Genomic DNA, 23117 nt, shown 5'->3' on the forward strand with positions numbered 1-23117 from the left:
AAATCATGAACGATAAATTCGTGAACCCTAAACTATTTTAGTTAAAAGATAGAAATGTGTATTGTGAAAATAGAGCAAGATTAATATAGCAAGAAAATCGATCAATATCATATAATCTTCAAATATAGCGCAATTTATATTAATATATTTCCTTGCTGCTGCTATTATATGTAGCAAGTACACATATCCTTCTTTAAAAAAGCTTTAGTTTACAAAAATGAACAGTATAATATGAGATTTCATACTTTTATATAGTATTAATTGACATGCTAAACCAAACACACAAAGATTGTGTTAACAAAAGCGATAATCGAAAGCCTACGTTAGCAGAAGTAGCTTTCCGATAAAGCCTGCCTACCGTTTCCATCAATGCGCATAAATTTTCCAAATATTGAATCGCGCGCGACGTTATACGGACATTATATAGCACATAACTTTAGTCGACGTTTATACAATTTATGAAATGCGTTCAATCCATATTATTTCGTAATTTAATACTCTTCTGCGCTTGTATTAGACATTTCCGCGCAATGCAATCCAGCGTTATTAAATAGCAAAGGCACATCACCGCATGCGGACGATGCTTTCTACCGAAATTATCGTTTATCACTTTCTTTCCACCGCAAAATCAGCGATAATATCCAACGCAATGTTTCCACTCCACTCTCTTCTCTTTTACGTCATTGATCCTCCTGCTCCCCATTATCGACAGAAAGCATCGAGAGGCGATCGCTGCTAATGAAAAGGACCTACTAATTAAATTAATTAATACCGACAGAAACTCTGTGGGAAACTTTCGAGAGAGTAATACAGAGTCCAATAGAAGCAACAGAGGTGCGCACACAGAAGGGACACGCAGAACGATTTGCGAAACAGGATAATTACGTCCGTTTTCATCGTACCAATGCGCGATGGCCAGGTAATGCGAGAACGTTGTTCTCCAGGGACGTTAAGCCGAGGATTAATACCATAGGGTGGCATCGTGTGCGTTTATGCAGTCGAATTAATGGAGTTCGTGCGTGGTAAATCCGTTTTTATTGAAACCAGGATTTTTATTAAGCCCCCTTGCACCAAGCTTGCACGCATTTCGCCCGCGGCAACGGTGATGCAGCTTCTTTGTGCTACTCGGGAACGATAATTGTTACGTGCGAATGGCAGAGCTATTAATCGCAGTCTTACTGGAGCATAATTTATGTAAAAGGATATATGTATAATTCTTGCACCGCAACTATACGTTTCTGTAGTTATAAGTTGAATTAAAAGAGTAATTTATGCATGTAGAATAGTTAATATTTTTCTTTGTTCTTTGCATATTGTGTTTTTCTATTTTTCTATTTCTTCTTTGCGTAAAAAATACAACATGTAATGCACATTTAATAAATTTAATATATATGAAGCATTCGGCGCAGAATAGAAATCTATTTCTATCTAGAAATAGAATCTGCTACAAAAATACATTGACGGTAGTGAACAAAGTAAAAATATATCTGTTTCTGTATATTTTCAGAGTGATGCGAAAAAACAAACGCACATGGTGGCGCATAAAAAGACGTTTAACTAATACACGACAACGATCGGCTTCATGCACATTCTGTGCTTCGACAAGCAAATTACTTCGGTGCGGACTGCGCACTATAAAATGTGCAAATTTTTCCTACTGTTGCACACACGGTGCCTCGATAATTACAGAAATTTGTGCGCAAACACCACGCGTTCGTATCAATGCGTATCATGGCGTATTAATGCAATGGGATTACTAAAGCTAACGTGCAAATCCAAATGAGTGCTTTCATCGGGAATGAAACACTTCCTGCATTAATTATCCTATCACGCAAAGCTCATTTAACCAGTCCTTTACAACATCTGCAGGACACTATCCTATGTATTGTCATCACATTTGTCAAATGACATCGTTATCTCCGATAGATTATTCGAATGATAGTACACATCAATGGTATGCCGCCGATAACGTTGATCGACTTTGTATCAAGTTATGCGTTTGTGAACACATGTTTGCACCGCCGTTTGTTAGTATAATTGCGATAGGCATTGCTCTCAACCCAATTATTACAGCGATCGTTTCCACAAAAGATACATGCGACGCACTGCGAATTAGCAAATAAATATTTTAACGATGTTCATAACAGTATTTCCGTCTGTGTGATTGTAAACGTTTTATGTGCACGATAATGATTTCATGCTATTTCAATACTGATCATTAACAAATACTGTAATTCAGTGTAAACGAATGACGTAAAAAATTGCAGGCTTATATTATAAAAGGCCTTATATTATAATATTATATATTAAGTCATTGCACAAATTATTAAAAATTATCACAAAGGCCTTTATGTCTGACAATATATTATTTAATATCAATATATGTATAATAATAAAAAATTTATACAGTTATACTGTTCATCATTCACTTACTATAATGTTATCTAATTATCTCATACATATCCAATATAGCATTAATATTATCTACAAGCGTATTAATTAACAATTAATTAACAAGCATGTAAAATAGTACCTAATGGATATCTAAACGATTTTACACACGATTTTGTATACGTAAATTCGACAATTTACGGTTATTTGATAACGATAGATATTTCACAACAAATTTAGGAAATATAGATGTAGTTTATATCATATTTATTAGCAATTCCGAAAATGAAAGATTATTATATCAATTTAATGAATAATAATAATTAATGCATTTACTTTCATTCAATTTTAGATAGTATTTGTTGCGGTTTGTGCACAAATTTTATGCAGCCCTTGCATTTATGTAATTACATTTATAATATTCGCTTCAGATTGCAATAGCTACGTCAATAAATGTCCAATAAATTCGCCATCGTGATTAAAATCTATTATTTTGCATAGTACAATACAGAGTTTGGTCATGCAACTATGACAATAATTGATAGATCTAATCGGCATTCGCATATCACTGGAACGTAGAATAACTATCGAGCAATTGCTAATTTTGCATAGTTGAGTCCCGCGAAACCAATCTTCCCTAAATTACGAGTACAAATCGGATTCGCATGATTTGCTTTTATCATATTATGTGTAATTAGCTTTACTGGTAAATAAGAGTACTATTCTGATGATATTTGATGCTTTAATATCATTGTGCTTATTCACCATTGTTTAGTCTATTTACCACTTCACCAACAGAACTCTACATGACAACAGTTACGGTGTGTTCTGCAGCAACGTTTGCGGTTAATGGCCTGATTACGTATTGCGTTGCGCACGTTGGCGATGCCTTGTTATCCGTTTGCTGAATTAATTCTCTTCAAATATGCGCGCGTCGTAAATTGAACCGAAACAATGGCTTTACGTGACATAACAGAAGAGAATCAGTCGGAAGGTATTGCATTATTATTATATTTGTGCATAATAATTATAATCCAAAATAAAAATAATTAAATGCAGAGCGTTGTTTTCCGCATTTCTATTATCCGTCAAACGCGGATACTAAAGAGAGACGGTCGGCAATAATGCGAAATAATACAGGTCGTAACAACGGCTCATATAATTACAACCATGACGATTTATGGGTGAGAGGAAACGATCGCGGGCTGTTGCGGGTCCCAATAACAGCTGTGTCTAAGTGGTTCATTACGTGCCGAATTGTACTCACCGGCAAGGATTCAGGCGTGTGGTCCAGCACGTATATGCTGTTCGTGTATCCGTACAGCATCGTGTCCAGATCTGAAACCCAAGGAGAGCGAGCGGAACATTAAATTGGATCTAACCAGTTGCGAACCATGCAGTACCACTAATGCCGGTAATACCGTGCACGCTCGCACTCGCGACTGCGTCACCGCAGCATTCTAATTTACGCTGGATGCAGCGTACAGTACAGAGAAGAGCAATTTCCTAATTCCAGCTAAGATGAGAGCACGCTCTCAAATTCTCGACGTCCCTCGGTGTGCCCACTCTCTCTTTACTCTTATCCAGCGTGTTTCCTTTAGGACTTCGCAAGTTGTTCTAATATCATGTTACAACATTGCATCAAACCTGCTCTAGTGCTTACGTACTTAAAACTTTCTTGTTACCCTATAATGTTACATTATTATGTTATATTAATGTATTATGGAAGACTTCATGGCTTTATCTCTTTGCTCCTTGTGAAGCGAGAATATTTGTTATAATAAATAGATGCTTTATATTTTTGTCGTATATATTAGTAACTAATAAATAATAATAGATAATGTACATCGCACTGATCATTCAAGTGTTTATACATGGCTTTAAAAATTGTAATTAAATAATTAATAATTTTATTAATAGGAATAAATATTCATGCATTCGCGAATAGAATACATTGCCACAAAAAGATTAAATGTAATTTGTCGAAGCTGTGTCACGTTGACTGTAAATAACGTTGGTGCAATAGCCGTTAAAAGGCTAACGAGTTTTTCCGCAAGAACACTCTCGCTTTAACATGAAAAATTATTACCAACAGTAAAAATAATTAAATGAAAGCAGCGATGTTATACGTCCACGAAAAATTAATAGCGATGAAGTCAGTTGCACCGCTGGACCACTGATACTTCCGTATTTTACGATATTTAGTGATCCGTACAGCAATATCGTACACACATGGATTCTACTAGTAAATTTACTGTGGTAATAATTTTACACAGTTTGTGTTTGTGGTTACTGCGTACGTGATATAAACGATAATGCTAAAAGCGCGTATCTTATATTTAACGTTCGTGATATAGACATTAATAGAAAAACAATTACTATCACTGTTTGTAATTCGAAATTAAATTAATTGTATTTTTTATTACACATATAATATAATCAACTCTGTTCAGTCAGTTAATCTCGGAAGAAGACCATAAATGTTTTATGTCTGATCAACGAAGGCATTTTCTTTTTTCATGACTATACTTTGCTATTCAAGTGTACATTTTTCACAAGAACCGTTGCAAGGTCTTATATTATAAATGATATCTTGAAAGAATTGTTGAATGCTTGGACAGTTGTATTCATAATATAGTACATGCTCCGTCGAGGCGATTTATGAGTCGCAGACTCGGTTCTGTCGGGCTACGAGGCAATTTCTCAAAAATTATTGCGCGATATTCCACCAGTAGACGAGAGGTACTTCGAATCGTGATAGCGATTCATTTCGATATGGAAGGTCTCGAACCTCGATCTCGTTTATTGTATTGCATCTGCGTACCACTCGCAACACCATACGGATACACTAGAATCAATCGGATCACAAAACCATCCAGCAACGGCCGTATATCGGCCGATCTCCGTATGGAAACGCCATGATTCGCTATCTCCGAGCCTCTCAACCAAAGGATATGCGGTACTTGACATCGATTCGGCGGGAATTTCAATTTACAGGAGCAGCTAAAGGGTTAAAGGGCGCTACTAAAGGGCGCTTATACCAAACGTGCAAGATCACTTTGAAGCCATTGGACGATCCAGGCTGACAGAATGCAGTACTTCGGCATCTCCGATACAACGAATGAGGAATATAAGCACCGACGAAATCGATGCATAAGAAACAATCAACTTAGAATATAATTTTTAACAGTTTTTATGAAAACTGTTTATATACATGCCTAAGATTTGAAGAGATACATTTTCCTAATGATACATTCGTTACTACGAAAAACGCATTGCATTTGCAAAATAGTTGGTTTGGACAAGTTTTATTTTCAGATTTGATAGAACGCACGGCTCGTTCGACAGAAAGAATAAACGTGGATTAAAAGTCACGAATATTAAGCATATGTATTCAGTATAGAAAACAAACATGGACAGATCAGCGAGAAATAGATCCGCTATTTTTGGTTTGTCTACATTCAGCTTGTTCGAGAGTTTCATCCGAAAAATAGTTGACTGGAAACTGATCTCTAGTAACGCGAAACTCCGCTGCAAAAATTTCACTCTCGCAGTATCGTTATTCAGCTAATATTGTCATGACCAATGCGATTTTGAGAATTGTATGGACTATTTCACATGGATCATTTCATTCAAAGACTTTATATTCTAAAAAGGTAGGAAGATAGAAGCAACAAACATCTATTTTGGTTTTGTGAAATTACACAGACAGACATTAGACAAATGCAAAATTTCATGTATTTTTAACTGTGTCACGAAATATTATACAAATAAATGACAATAATAGCAATATTACATCTGATATCTGTTAATTATTCATACACACAAAAATAAAGAAAACTTAGAAGAAAAATTTTAAAGAAGTATAAAGAAACGTTAAAATATTAAAATATTCTAATTTATGAAGAGATTATTTAACAAATTGCGGTAGATGAATTATAATAACAGTCTGTCATTTTTTTCTCGTTTCGCGATATATCGCGTGAGATAGCTTCGCTGTAATGAACGATTGTACTGTGTATCCAGACAAAACGGGGAAAGAGAAATACAAAGCTTTGGTACGGGCGACAGCGCCCCGAATTGCGTTCATAAACCGCATCGCCATTGCATACCGCAAATATCGAAATTGTTTCACGCCATTGATGTATATCCCTGTGCCTCCCATATTCTTCGCGTATTGGCGCGAACTGTAATCGGCTATAACTCTTATAGCGTCTGTTATGGCCTCGTTTCCCTTGTGCTACGCTGCATTATGGATGATGCATTTACGCGATTATGCACTTAAAAACTCCCGACGCGAAAGCTGGATTATTACTTTCGAGATATTCTGCAGAAATTATATTTCGAGCTCTCGCGGATCACGTGTTTCAGCGGACAAAAACGTCGCCAGAGATTTATCGGTCATTCCTTTTCTTTTTTCAAAAGATTGAAGCTGTATTTTTATCTCCAAGTTAATCGTTGATCTCAGGAAAGAATGCTACGAGCGATCGTAAGCTCCGTAACATGCGACTTCCGCTCAGTGCAGCGATATACCGCGAGTGCATCGCGAATAACTCGAATGCAACATCGAGCCAATCCTGACAAATCTCCTTGTATCACATGATGGACGACGAATGTGGCACGGCCGAAGCCAATTCTCCGTATATTCCGTTACGCGAATGCCTGAGTTTTTGCACGAAACGAATGCGTCCTATATCTAGAAGTTGGCTTTGATCAATTTTTAATGCACGGCCACGCTCGGGGAAGATTGTGAACTGCATAAAATAAAATTCCTATCATAAAGCATAGTCGTGAAAATCGAACGATTGTCCGTATTCACGACAGAAATCGAAAATTGACCTATCAAGTTATTTAAAAAATTCTCTTCACGCCAGAGGGATTGTTGAATTTCTATTGTCACCTCCCAATATTCTCGAAAAAAAGAGAAAAAGAAAGATTAAATAGTAGAGATATAATGAAATAAAGAGAACAAAATAAATCGAAGTTTTTGAATAAAAGAAGATGAATACTTTTCACTTCTGTTTTGCGCGATAAAAGCGTGTGAAACAACTCTTGTTTTAAAAAATTATGAATATGTATTGCTCCTCATCTGAATTATCCGATGAAGCATAAAAGAAATCGGAGTATGCTCGCGTTGTACGTCAAGCTGTAAGAGAATTTATTGCTAATTACTTTTCCACGCCGATCTATTCGACCGCGAAAGCCGTTCGTCGTGGATTTATCACCATTATTTTTACGCTCCCTCGTGAGTACCTGAGCTAAAATATATGCGGACGTTCGAACAATCGCGATGTGACATGAAAAATATGATTTACTACTGATCGTTGCTAGGTTTAGCCCCTCGAAATAGGAAATAAAGATAAGATTGAAATGGCCTATTTATACATGTAATAGATTTATTAGATCTATCAGATAAGCATTGTTGAATATTGTATATTGATTTAGTGTCTAAGCTGTAATGATAAAGAAATAATTATATATAAATATATAAACTTAATTCTGAATATATTTTGTGAAAATAGATAGTAATTAATAATTATAGCTAACTATTTCACAAAAAATTTAGTTTAATCACTAACTTTGCCATTTCGCTGATTTTCAAAGTGACGTAATTAATCGATACTCTACAAGTATAGTAAAACGATTACAATTCGATCATAACCGTCCGTATTCGATCATAATTCATCCGGTGCAGTTTGCTAATGACGATAATATTGGTGTCACGGTGATTTATAGATCTACAATATAACGCAGAAATAATTGCTACTTCGGTAATTAATCCTCGATATCTCGCTGCATATAAGACTATTGAAATAATCTTCTAAGGATGTTAATTTGGAATGGAAGTTTGAAATTTTTCAATACTATAAATTTTTACTCATATAAAATGACGTACATTACTCGATTGCAATTTAAAACATCTCTTCAGATAGATGTACATATATGTATATATGTGAAGAAATTTTTTAAGTTACAATCAATATATGTACATATAACCATTAAAGTTAATACTTTATAATGAGAATATTTTCTAAATAATTTTTAAACCTTTGTAAATAATATTTTTAGTTACTAAAATTATTTTATTCATGACAGAATAAGTGTTGCATTGGCAACTGAAGGTAGGATCGGAATTTCACGAAGATCCCAGGGAATCATACTTGTCAACTACGCCAACGTTCGATGCAATTTCCGTGCAATCAAACAGCAAACATGGGTTCGTTATATGTTGCTGTTCCGTCGCAGCGTATCCTTGTAATTCCGTATGCAAATTCTATGTTGCTAGCCCGAGCACGCCGTACCAGTAGATCGAATCAATATTGTATCAGGAAGATCGGATGCTACGTCTAGTTGAATAACTCATGGTTTTATAATCATCAATTTAATTATTAATCATAACAAGCTAAAAGCTCAATTTAATAATTTTAAACAAATTTTAATTTACGAAAATAAATTATTTCATTCGAGCAAACATTTCATAAAAGCAAACGTTCCATTTTATTAATATATTATGTTTTATGAACGTTTCCAATTTTCAACAATTTCCTCTGTCTAACCTGGTTATTTCTTTAAATTTTACTTTGCTGTATATTGTTTATTACGCATTTATTATATGCATATTGAAACAAATTAATATTTGAATAATGTCGCAAGAGGCGAACTTTTTTTAGATTGCTGAATCTGTTTTTGTGTTTGCCAATGAGCTTACGATACAGTTATTCTTATATATAAAACGTTTATTCAATTTATAAAAAAATTTGATTTCTAAGCGATTCGAAAAAATTAACACGGCATTACGAAAGATTGATAATTATTGCTGAGATGTATCACACAGAATAGAAACAGACATTTAGAGATTGATGTGTAGCACAGATAGATACTGCAATAGATAATAGTAATGTTATGTAGGAGTCTGTGAAGCACTGCAATGAGGCTTCCGGTTTCCGCATATACATATCTGTATGTCCACGGTCTGGACAGCCGCGGAATCTAGTCATCTATCTACGTTAGTTGAAACATGAGCCGTGTAACGTTATGAATTATGGTATTTGATACTCGCGACAGCATGATAGGTTAAAGGTCAACTTAGACTGACATTTCCAAATTACATTAAAACCAAAAGCGTAACCGGAAAGTATACATTTACCAGGTGTACCAGCAGTAACGTAGATACCGCAGTTCACGCTATAAAACTGCAAAAATTATTACCTGGAAAAGAAGCACTCCTTATCTAGACATTGTTAAAAATATCAAGATATTTTAAATCACATAATTATATGACGTTACTTCCATCTTAATTTTTATTTTTATTTTTTAGAAAAAAGCATCTTATAAATTACCAAATTCCTTTTACCACGTTGACCCATTGTCCGGCGCATGGCTTTTACATGGCGCTGCGCCAAGCAATGGATGCCTGCGCATGGTTTTTGTGCAATCGCAGTGTCAGTTATCTCGTGGCGCTTATATGTATATATTCTATTGAACACTTTTTCTCCTTTTGTTACCGGGAAATTCTGCTTCACTGTCACTTTTATTATTGTAATGTCTTTTATTATCCCTTAATTCAGTAACCTTCTTTTGATTCATCGTGTATTATTTTCTTGAACTTTTGTAAATTTTTTTACAAATACTGTGATAATAACTTGTGTAAGAAAATATATTATATATATATATATATATATATATATATATACACACTACATACAGCAATTATGCGACCAAAATGGGAAACTGCATTTCATCAACCTGCACCTACACTTGATTTTCACGCCGAATTATGTGAGCCATAATTGCAGTGCTGTGGGATAACCAACAAATTTCGCTTAGCAGTCAACGTTAATGAATTTATGTAATATTGCATAAAATAATATGTCATTCTATTTATAAAAATAGCGGTCTTGAAATCTTTTAGATGTCTGTACTTATCAAACTTTTATTCCATCATTCTTTTTTAATCCTATATAATCCGTATGTTTGGTTTTTTAATTCAATATATTTTTTCAGTTATACTAGAGGGAAAACCGATTAAAATAAATATGTATAAAAACGATTAAGTAACAAATTTAAGTTTAAATTTTATGGTATTTAAAATACATAATAGAGAATTCCTGTGTATAAGATATATTTTATAAATTCCACTCATACACACGCGCGCGTGCGCACGCTCAGCACTTTTTGGATGGTAGATTAAAAGAGATAGATTGCGGTGTTTAATAATGTCTCACAGTGCCGTAAGTGAAGAAATATCCATGCAACGATGAACTTTATTGCACCGAGATACATGCAGGTTTTTGCCATTCGATGTGCTTTGCAGATGCGCGAGGAAGTTGATAAACAGCCGTTGCTTGTGACTTGTTACGCGTCCTTTTTTGCATCCATTTAAACTATCTCACGCACATGGTAAAAGGGTATAACGCTACTCGGTACCCCTATATTTTTTGTCAGTTAGCACCGAACGTATGTAATTTATTCAGACATGGTTATTTTTTCGATAAGTTTTCTAGATTGATTTTTAAGAACGATGAACTTTTTTTATTAATTGGATTAGTTGTAAATACGAGCAACTGTTTTCCATTTACATTACAATATATTCTGATAATCAATATTAATTGATATAAAGTTATTAACAAACTACGTGTACCAGACACACGTGTAGCACAATTGGGACATGTGCGCGCGAATGTAATCCTATTCATGAACTTTGTTGAAAAACGGCACTTTTCCAGCGAGGTCAATGGAGCGATAACAGAATCCAATTAGCTTTCCATTCTCGCTGTACTTACTAGCGTTTTAGAAAACTTGTTGTTAAAAGTCAATGGCTTCATGAGACACACTTTTCAAACTCGTTTCGTAACCGTAGTTCTTCCTTACCCTTTCCTCTCTCTCTCTCTCTCTCTCTCTCTCTCTCTCTTCCTTCATATTTCTCGTTGAAACAAATTTTAATTTTACTTGCCGGAGAGATAACACTACTTCGTTAAACTTTCGCAAACAGTTCCTGATATCCCCAACATTATCTACTGTTTCTTGAAATTATTGCAGTTTTTCACTTTTTCATTACGTTCATTACACACTTTCTTATTACGTACATCCTCTATTTAACTTGCTGTAAACAAAATATAGCATCTGTATTATAATATCTCAAGTTCTTAAAGTTTTAAGTAAAGATTTTAATATATTCTCTTATATATACGGTTATGCAGTACCAACACAGTACTGTTGAAGTACTTTAAAGGCAAGCGTGTTAAATAAGACTACTAAATCATTTCGATTCCCTTGAAGCTATTGCTAAGAAAGCGTGACTCTCGAAACAGGATCAAATCGTCTGAGCAGCGTCACTTAGCAAGGTGTATTTGTTTCTGGCATGTGGGTGACAGGAACGTGGCCAGAGAGAACGGAAAACGGCACCCCAATCAATAGCCGCTGATGAACGGTCCAACGGCTATTGGCACAGCACTGATGGCGTATAGACGCTCGGTTGGACCGTATGAATTATTCAATGTTAGCCGGGTGGACCTCGGTGTATTTACCCTTAAACCAAGCCGGACCTCATACCATTCAGGACACTCACCTGATCTCGTCCCTTGACCCACGCTGCTACCAAACGCCACAACTCGCGCGACGCCCTATTGACCCTGAATAAGTCAGCCGCACGCAGGGCTTAACGTCACCGCCATCGTTACTGCATCACACAAGGCGAACAAGAATATCCTCGCTTCATTGAGTATATTGCGAGTGTTGAAGGAGAATAAACCATGTAATAACGCGCAAAGTTATGTAATAACTTTCTCGCCTGTTTGCATGGCAAATGTTGCCAGTAGCATCACGAATCACTTAAACGTTTGCTGCTCTGGAGAGACGATAGAGATAATCGGATAGTTCCAGTTAGCGTTAAATTATAAATGTTAAACCATTTTACGTCCATAAATTGGCAAACGAGTTTTTAAAAAGGTGTAGATGATATATGTATTTTCAATATCAAATAAGTTTCTCGATACACATTTTATCGGAATAATGAACGTCATTCGATGATTATTCGGTTTTTCTCAAAGCGGTAACATACTGTCGTCAATCTTATATGTTATTGTCTGTTACTATCTACTAGGTAGTTTTGTACTATCAGCAAGCTGACGTCATGGTTATCAGTCTGCCTCATAACCATCCGTTATTGCTCTTCATAGTTAATAGTGGCCTAGTTTACTTTACAGCCGGCTTTACTGTCGGTAGAGTAACGTTTCTGCCCTTTCTAGGAAACTCCTATCATTCCATCCTCTGTTACTAGCCCTGAACAGTTTTATTGACATACTAATTACTACATTTTTTGCACAGAGTTTGTTATAGATGAATTGTTATATTCTAAAATAAAAGTTGCAAAAATCATAATAATATATCTTTTAATATATTTTTATTTTAATATTTTAGTTTAACATATTTCTTAAAATAGTTTATAAAATAAATTTAAGTGTTAATTTCCGTCGCTAAAAAATCGGAAAATATAATTTGTATCCATTATCACTTGCTATTATTATACATTATTACGAATAAGCACAAAAGTCATTATCAAGATCTGAATCGAAATCTCAATTATTTTGATTTATTTCAATTTCAATTAGCGCTTATTGATTTAACTAATATAAATATGAACAAAAACGCATCATATATGGCAATTCTGAAATTTCATTGAAATTTTGTTTTTATTTCCAAACATTTGACCTGCGAATTACATCTTTTGACAAGCGAGTTTAATTAGAATTCGTTACGAGCCAATATGAAATTTTCGATAATATTGGAAAAAGAAACGTTGACAATAATCGTAATCGCTATTCGCGCATGTAATATGGTTCGTCAATTAACGCTGATAAATTGTGTTCGGGGCGCATTATCGGTGCAGGATCATCTGTGCGAATAAATATGGAAACGTGCAATATGCACCGCACGAACACGGAGGACTAGAAATCGTAATGATTTATTTGCTAGGAGGTCGCGTTGACACGCGTGTATTATCGATTTCAATCTCGCTCAAATAACGGAATTTTCATTCAACTTTCGTAAATCATGCCTGTGTTTCGTTATCACTATCTCTATATTAAATAATACTTTTTTTATTTACATTTTGTAAACATTCAAAAAGAGGGATATTTTAATTTATTAATACAATATAATTAATTTCATCGTGAGCGCGTTCCACTTTCCTTTTTATATAAAAACTAATTCATGTATTTTTTTAAATTTCTTTTTCTCTTAATCCCATTAGGAATATTTTCAATTTCACATTGCATTTACCTGAATTTATAATAAAACGCCTTTAATAATCTTTATAATAAAACATTTACAGTAGTTTTGCGGATCACTATTAATTATACAAGAAAGTGGCGCCACTCTCGACGCGACAGTTGTCGATCTAGAATTTCATATTATAATTAATATAACAGACGCGCGTGGGATGCCCTCATGCGCATTATTATTAATTTCAGTGCGCGGTTCGTGCAAACTGTTTCCCCATTATAACTTCGTTATAATCGATTTGAAATTCAGCAATGAGAGAAGCACACATTATTTCGTAATATATATGTTTAAATTATTATAAACTGCAGGAAAATATAATCGGAAAAATGAAGAATAATATATTTTCAAAGAATATTTAGCCATGATATTATTAAATTTAATAACATCAAAAATTAGAATAAAAATGATTATTTCCTCCATTTATTATTACTGAAAATAAATACTATGTATTAATACTGAAAAATATAATACTTTTAATCGTATTTATAGTTTAATAGTTTAAATGCTCAAAATAAGTAATACAAATATACAACACAAATATATTCATAAAACATTACACATGTGCAAGCGATAATAAGCAATATTGTTAGCATGACTAAACGTCTTTCGTTTCATATATATTTTATAGTTCACTCCACACGAATTATCTACGTTCACGACTTCAACTTTCAGAGAGTACCAACTTTTTATTCCACGCGATCGTTCATTCTACTCCTTCTATTGCCGATGTGTCAAGCCGGTCGTGTTATAATTTTTAAGGAGCTTAATTCCGCGTAATTAGCAAAGTTTCGAAGTTGGCTCGCGGGCAAGGAGATGGCCGCGGAGAAGCAAGGGAAGGTAACGAACGAGGAAGAAGAAAGGAAGAACGAAGACGAAAGGGCCCTTCAAAACTTTTTAAGACCATACTCTTTAAAACACGCTGACGTTTTTCGGTCGTTCGTTATTTACTTTTCCACGAATCGACCAAACTGTGGCTCTCAAGGGAGGGTTAGAGGGAAACGGACAACCGCTGCGAAATCGACGACATTTTGATTTATAGAGCGAAGATGGAAATCCTGCGTCGGGACAACATCGGCCACGAACCTCCACCCTCCGAGATTCCCACGGGATTCCCAGGCACCTTTATCCTAGCGGCGCCAATTTTTTCGATCTGCATCTCGATCATCGTCGCGCATGTCGCGCGTTCGTAAGGGAGCACTCGCGAGAGAGCGCTTTCTCATAAAATTTATGACAGTCAGTTGCGGAAAAATGGAGACCAAAAGCGCGTTGAAAAGAGAATCGATCGTTTCAAGCGGTAAGGAATCTACATCTCGCATCGGTATTAACTGTATGAGCTATGCCATTTTTATGAAACTGCATTGAATTTTTCTGACATCGCAATTAATCTAACTATAGAATAACAGTGCATTATAATTTAATTAATCGCACTTGACCGTTTTACGAGTCGATTATGACTTTAATAGCCTTTTAATTTTAACGACGGCTATTACTTGCTATGATTTTAATTTTACCGAGTCAAATCCGTCTCCTCCCCTCCAATGTAATTCTTGTGCAGCTCCCGCTCTCGAGTAATCGAAGCTCCTCCGGCAAGGACTCACGGTGTTGGCGGTGGAGGGGTTGACGCGCTATTTCAGGAAACTATAGTGATTACGCTTCGTTCACCAATGAGAGCTGTGTCGGCAGTGGCTTCTAAAGAAGGCGCCTATGTATATCTACACCGTTAGTAGCCGCCGACGGCCCTTTCGTCCCCTTGACCCGTCCCGTGGCTAAACTTACGCCAGGCTCGGTAAGTTATTACATCGTGAAAATAAGGAGAAAATTGGAAAGCGATTTAATCGTGAAAACGGTGTCAATTACCGGCAACGTCGGCGATACCGATCCGGGGTGACGCTGAAACAGAGGCGGGAGAGACTGCGTCTGGCAGTTTGCATCCCCTGCAGAGGGTGCTTTTACGACACCGGCACAAAGGACGATGCGTCGAGGAACGATCTTAAGAGAATATTTCTCGGTGGTAATTTTCTAACGACATAATCAGGCAAGATTGTAATTACCAGACGGTGAAAGAAGAAATTAATTTATTGCATTCGTTAGGAACGGCAGCGGTGGAATGCAATCTGATGAGACGTAACGAGAAGATAAATCATTATACATTGATTGGTTGGAGATAATTTGTTACTTCGTCTTTTGAAAGTGGCTGATAGCCATCGCGATGCAATGATGGAGCTTGAAGGCAAACGTGAATATTATATATGACGAAGAGCTTGTGTTAATCAGTACTGAAAAATTTTCAATTTTGTAAAATTCCTTAAATAATTTTCCTCGCGTCTGACATAAAACTGTCATGCTATTTTCTAGCGCAATGTAGTTCTCAAAGTTAAAGAGAGCTGTAACAAGAAAACTGTTCTTATTTTAGTATTTTTACGATATTATGTGCTAATGCAATTAGTCTATATACATCACGACGTCGCGCTATGATTAATATTGAATATGAAAGAGAGAGATATCTAGTTGCCACGCTGGGTAAATTTATACAATAACTTGATGTAATATAGTCCTCCTGTTTTAGAGACATGGAATCTTCAGCCGAGTTCTTCATTTATCCAATTTCATCGCTTACATTTTTGTCCATGTAATCACGACTATCAACGTAAATACAATGGTGTCAACTTGGGGCCATTTATTTTGAAACTCACAGAACCATGCTGGAACGTGTTTACGTGGACTAATAAATTTGCCGAACTTCCGAAACTCCCTTCGAACTTTATGATAAAGAGCCAGCGTCACTTACCGGTGGGTGTACATGGAGTTCTTGCCGCTTCCACGAGATCTTCGCGACTTCCGGGCGGCGCCTCCAGCATTGTCGCGCTGCCGGAAAATTTTTTTACGCACAGCAGGCTCAACGCTACGACAACAAATAATTTATTATTTGCAATCAATTTCTAATCAATTCTACGTTTATGACGCGTGAACAGTATATATTATTATATTCTCCGTACATATTATTCTACTTTTGTCTTATGCAGTATGTTTTTATGTAAATTTAAATGGATATAAGAATGTTCATGTTTTTCATTATTACTTCGTGAAAAGAAATTATGATATATATTTAATTAGACGGAAATAACTTGAGATTAAAAACGTTAACTGCAAAAAGAATTTACAAGTGGAGTTGCAGGAAGAATTTCGAACTAAGTGACTGCGACGATATAACTCTGGGATAATTAGAGTTCACTACAGAGCTTGCTTAGCATTTTCATGAGTATAGAATTTGCTTCGATAGCTCTTTCCCAGGAAATTGGAGACGCCATTATACATATTTATAGGTGCAGTGTCTTTTAGGAATTTGACAATTCTATAACTATCTCAGAACAAAAAGGAGCAAAAGTCCGTAATCTAACTTGTTATTAGTCAAAGTATAGAAGTTGAAATTTTTGTGTGAAAACTTGCTTCACTCTTTCCATTCCTCTTCCGCTTCTTTTTCATGCGACTCACCATGTGAGATGTACGTGATGTGGAATTTAAATACATATGTTGCAATGTTGCCTTAAAAAAAAACTCGAACACTGCACAATCTACAAAAATTTTATTTAAAAATTTTTATTTTATCAAACTTTATTTATTTCCATTGCTGCAGATTTTCCCATACAATGGTCTTCAATCCATAAAGTACGATTTTTTATATTAAAACAAGAATGCAGCATTATTCGAAACTAGGTCGGAACCTCGTTTCGAGAATGCGCATTTTGCAGGAATTTAGCAATAAGTTTTAAATGAGTACAATACAGCATTGTTAAAATATAACTTGCTTCCGCTAAAATGAACAATTTTTATTATGTAGACGATTACTTTATCACATATTTATAATTTTAAACTGTTATCTACAGAAACAATTAAATATATTCTGAAAAAGTTAATCTTTTTAAACAATTCAAAATTAAAACGCGGCAATCAATGTAAAGCTGTTGTGATTCTTATATTCCTACTTATTTTACACATAGTGTTTATGTCATATAAATATCAGAAACCGACGTGGTATTCTAACGGGGTATTCTCTCAAAATATAATTTTCTAAATAAAATTACAATTGTATAGATCTAAGCATATTTATTGACTTACCCCGCTTTACGTCTCGCCACGTGTTCGTGATTTCGCCGAATCTGCCCAGTCTGTTTGGTGTCCGTCCATATATTCCTCTCACATCATACAAATGTTCGGTTTTTCTCGACCCTGCAACAAATAATTGCCTTTCTTGAGCAATTACCGTTACAATTATAATAAAGTCATCTGCGTAATATTGTCTGTACAATATTTCGATTATAATTTGCAAAAAAATAGTTAATAAAAATCTAATAAAAAATACCATGTTTTTTACAAACACTCTAATTGCGAGCATTGAAAATGGAAAGCAGAGCTTTTTGATCCATCTGATTCTAAAATTTTCAAAATTCATTTCGATATATGAGCTGACATCGATAATTGAACGAACAGTCAGTGACGATGAATTATTACGGTCGGAGCATTTCATGCATGACAAAATCTCGCGGATGAGTGCGTCGCGAAATAATGCGTTTGCGGCGGAACGGCGTCATCATGACGAGCAGTTTCGGTCGGAATATTTTTTTCACACGTCGGAATGTCGTTTTTCGACCTGCGAGATCTACGGAGATTACATCCACGTCCGCATGGTAACCGAACGCGATGCAATTTGACGACTCTGCATTGCACATGCGACAAATGCATAATGCGACCGAGCTTGCATATGCATGAAGTCACGAAAGGCATATGCACATATGCGAACATATAGGTACTGCGACATACGCGCGCCATCACAAGGATCACAAGGAGAACAAACATGAAGCATGAGCAAACAACTATGCGCCACAAAACGTCAGAATTACTTTGGAACATTAGAACGTTGTAAGTTAAGTTTTATTACGACCGCCGTTGCGACAGTAATGGCAAAATAAACGACGCTTCGCGCGACCGCCAAATTCTATGACGGTACACACATTTCCCTCTTCATTATTCGACGGTAGCGTAATCACGCGCGAACGTGAGCAAAGGTTAAATGCACGACTTCTATCCAGAAGAAGCGTAATTGCCATCTGACTCACGAATATGAAGCTATTTTGCCCACTACCGCGATTACTGGTTGACTTTTTAGTCGCGGCAGCGTTGCGATTCCTCTTTGACGCTCTGGCAATCGCTTCAATTACTATCCCTGTAAATCAACCCGACCGCTATTACGTTCGTCGTAATTACTTCATCGTTCTGTCGGAGCGAGCAGCGCGCGGGCGTGAATTTTGCACTGAGCGTTCTCCACCGTGAAACCCAATAAAACGCGGCCGACAGCCGAAAGTACCTTCCGCGATTGTCAGACGCGAGTCGAGCACGCGTGAATAACGCGTCGGTAGGCGAAATTGCTCGTAAATTTCGTAGCCGGGGAATCTTTTATCTCTTAATGTGACTCCTCGTGCCGTTCCTTGCGGTGCCAGCTACCGTTACAAGATAAGGGATGTTGCCTATTGCCTCCTTAATCTCCGTTTTTTCACCTCGCTACGTGGCAAGCGCTCCGCAGCCGATTCTTTTAAACCGTCTCCCTTTATCTCTTCTCCTTCCTCGTTACTCCTTTTCTCTCTTTCTCTTTCCCTCTGACTCTCGCAATTTCTCTTCTGTTATTTTAACTGCTCCCTCGTAACAAGAGAAAATAAAAGCACGTTACGTGCTTGCGTACATTTCTTCATATACTCCGACAGCAGCGCAGAGTGAAGTATAATCGAATTGCAAGATAAGTGCAAGATAAATAAAACGTTTGTAAAACAATTTAATAGATATTTTCTGGATGCAACATTTCGGCTTTTTAATTACAACGGATGCGCTTCTCGAAATAGCAGTTGTATGCATTGTTTCAAGTGATGTTAGCATGGTAATTGAAATTTCCCGAGATCGTGTTACGCATATTACGGAAGACCGAAAATGTAGCTCTTGTTATCCAACACAATTTATATCGCACATTGAAAACTCCGCGCCGATAATTAGTGAGATTATTGGATCGATCGAAAATATATATTTGAGTAACGGTGCGCGCCGTAATATCCGAAAATATTACGTTCACTGTTACAAAAGGAATATTTTTTGAATATTTTTCAACAATAACTGTTGACTACGCAATATGGTATAAAATTAATAAAATATAAAAAATTGAAATAGATAATAACTGATATGAAATGTTGTAAAAATGTTAGAGCATCTTCGATAAATCCAAGAACTGACACGCACAGGAAACCGATTGTATCACGCGGAAAAGAAGAAGAAATGCGAGCAGTAGAAAGATTCAACGCAGTAGAAATTACGTATCCCCGCCATGTCGGTCTTCCCTTGAACGTTGCTTCATGCATCTTTTCTCATCCGTTCTGGCGTATCAAATCGATACATTTATTTGAACTTTGTGAGGTATGCATATATCTGAAAGACGCGGTACGAGAAAACGGACGAGCTCACATGATGCCGGGAATATAAAATAGACAACGCGGTAGAACCATTTCATAACTGTTTCTTTTATACATGTTTCTCCCTCGTCTATTCTCAATGTGGTAGAACATCCGGAAATGCGCGTGAAAATTTGCGTGACATTGAGCAGAGTTGGTGAAATTTTAACGCGGAAGATGCAAATTAAATACTACCGCAGATCAGAAGAGAACGAAAGTCACGACATGCCTATATGTGGGAGGACAACCGTTCAAAAGTTTTATAAAGGAAAAACGACTCGCCTAGCATTTGTTTAAACTGAAAAGAAGAGATAAATTACAGATAAAAAACGTACAGATAAGAGACTGATAATTTCATATGTAATTAAGTATTTATTTTCGAGAAACAACATACATAAGCAAAGTATGCAGTTAATGCAAAGTGAACACATGTTGGTACGTAGTAAACGTAAGTGAAATTGAAACTAATCACAATTCTCTAATTAAAGCAATAAATACCTATTTATATAAAAGAAGTTGCTAAATTCTTTAACTATTTACTTTAAATTATCTGCGATTAAATAAAGAATATTTTCAGATTTTATTCCATCATCTATTTTCTCGTTGTTCCATAATACCTAAATTAAAAAGTAATAAAAGTGTTTACTCAGTTATTATTTGCTCTGTTTTTAAACTTTGTAATTATAACGATTTAAGAAATGCTTGAGGTTGAAACTTTTTCTCTGGTATCTTCTGTTGCGTAAGAGAGATAATGAACCGTTTGACAAGTGTCGCCCTTAAGGGGCGTCTTAAGTATCACTCAAATGTAATTTCACAAAGGAAGAACGTCCTTGATGCTGCTTGGTGTACATAGTGCATCTTCGAGTGTAATTAATCATAGACCCTTGAATTTGCCTATAGAATGGCTCTTCTCTAAGAGGATCTTCCGGAAATTAAAGCGTAATTCAACAGCGTTTTACAACCGACGTGTCTGTTGGAAAAGAACAATTATTCGGACGATCACAAGTCACATAAAATTAAAGAAATAAAAAAATTAAGATGCTGGTAAAAAACTTTTGACAAAATTATATTTGTTTCTAGCTTTTTATCACAATTACATAACATGCATAATATGCTTTTAGAGTATATAAGCAGAAAATTATTCAGATTAATAAATTAATAAATTGGAGTATATTTCCTTTTTATTTAGAGAAAAGTTTACGCATATTATTTAACTAAAAGCACCGTGACGTAAAGAATTTATACTATTCTACTTATAAACGCGCACGAAATTATTAGATTTTGTGAAATGGAAATTATACAGTAAATGCGATTCGAATTCATTACACGACCTCGCACTTAGCTGGAAACGTTGTAATTTGCATATTTCTCTTTATAAGATTATTCGTCTCTTCACGGAATACGTCGTACGTAGTGGAGTACGAGACAATATTATAGTGTTGAGGAATTTACATTTTACCATATTAACTAACATAAAATAACGTCCTAACCTAAAAATGTTATCTTATCATTTTCATATACTTTTCAATATGAAAAACTTTGGATTCTATTCATTTTCTTTATCACACATTACAATATTACAGAAGTTTGTTTTCACATCGCATGACACGATAATATTCGTATTTATAAAACAGATTAAATTCGACCAAGAAAATCATGATCCTGCGAATAAATCAGGCTACAGTAAATCGTATATAGTCGACGAAAACAACCTCAGCGGAAAGTTTCGAGTAGAATTCATAAACGATTCTTCTGCGCGAGAACATCGCGACGTCTTTACAAATAATTTATTATATCTATTTGCAAGTCAATATAGTTCTCTTTATATTCTTCTCCCTTTCAAAAATTCACTTGATTAAGTATAAAACACGAGAATATCATACATATCATATTATTTGCAATCTAAAAATTAAATAAATATCAAAAATCGTTCTTTGACATATATTTACATTCAAAGAGAATTCAAAAATTGAGAATCTTTTCCGTCTCCAACTCTGTATACAGCACAAATAATGCCCATTCGTATTTTTTATTTAATGACAACCAGAAAGAGACACGGAAGAGATACGAAGACAAGGAAGAGAGAAAAGAAATAGTCGTTTTCTTGATTATCAACATTATCATTTATATCTACTCACGATCAATTTCATCGATCAGACAAACAGCCTCGGGCTGAGTAAATAACCGACGATGAGAGACACGGTACATGCAATACGAGTTTTACGTGTCAACCATGTCTGATTTCTTCTAGACTGTTCCCCTTTTTTTAAGTTGCTGCGGCAGATCTCTTCGACGATGTTCGGGAGCCTCGAGGGCTTCTTCCGACGTAACGGGACCCCCTGAACTGAAGGGGCTAAATGTGCGTCAAGGGGCCGTGGCTAATGGAATTGATGCACCCCGGGGGTCGATCTCCGTCCGTGTCTCTCGGTTACAACTTTTTTCGAATCGAGTATCACTTTTATTCGTGTTGCCGAACAGCAAAATAGGTAACTTTATGTCCGCATTACGTGAACAGCGCGGCACCGTAACTAAAAATACTCTCATAAGTATGCGCAAATTTACATATGATACCTGGGACAGTTATAGTATCTTGTCGTTACTCGCTCTATTAAAGAGATATTGAGTTCGACTTTCTAGCATACATAGTTCCAAAAATAAATAGCTAATAAATTGCTAGACACAAGTTCACTATTAAGACTATCTTAGTTTGACACCTTCGACAGAACATCAATATATCAGAGCGTTACCTTAATTAGACGAAATTGCTCGCTTATTTAAGGGAACACCCGATATTCACACTTTTCACCCTATAGATCATCAAAGAGAAGGCGGTTTAAAATACAGCCCGATTGTATAACATTGCATGTAAAATTCAGCGTTCACTCAACATCAATGTATACACGAATGGCTTGTAGAAATGTCGAGGATATTGGATGCACCTGTTCTAAAATAGGA

At 35.7% G+C, this 23117-nt stretch overlaps 1 protein-coding gene across 1 annotated transcript in view; it reads right to left on the reverse strand.

The window, feature by feature from the left end:
* Nucleotides 1-23117, reverse strand: part of LOC105279271 — a 101089-nt gene that overhangs the window by 8984 nt on the left and 68988 nt on the right. Inside the window, exons 3-5 of the mRNA XM_011338932.3 lie at nucleotides 17791-17901; nucleotides 16463-16576; nucleotides 3659-3729 (exon numbers count right to left, since the gene is read on the reverse strand). Of these exons, the coding sequence (XP_011337234.1) occupies nucleotides 3659-3729; nucleotides 16463-16532 (141 nt within the window). The 5' untranslated portion in view covers nucleotides 16533-16576; nucleotides 17791-17901. The remainder of the gene's footprint in view (nucleotides 1-3658; nucleotides 3730-16462; nucleotides 16577-17790; nucleotides 17902-23117) is intronic.

Source organism: Ooceraea biroi, chromosome 7, assembly GCF_003672135.1.
Source record: "Ooceraea biroi isolate clonal line C1 chromosome 7, Obir_v5.4, whole genome shotgun sequence".
NCBI lineage: Eukaryota > Metazoa > Arthropoda > Insecta > Hymenoptera > Formicidae > Ooceraea > Ooceraea biroi.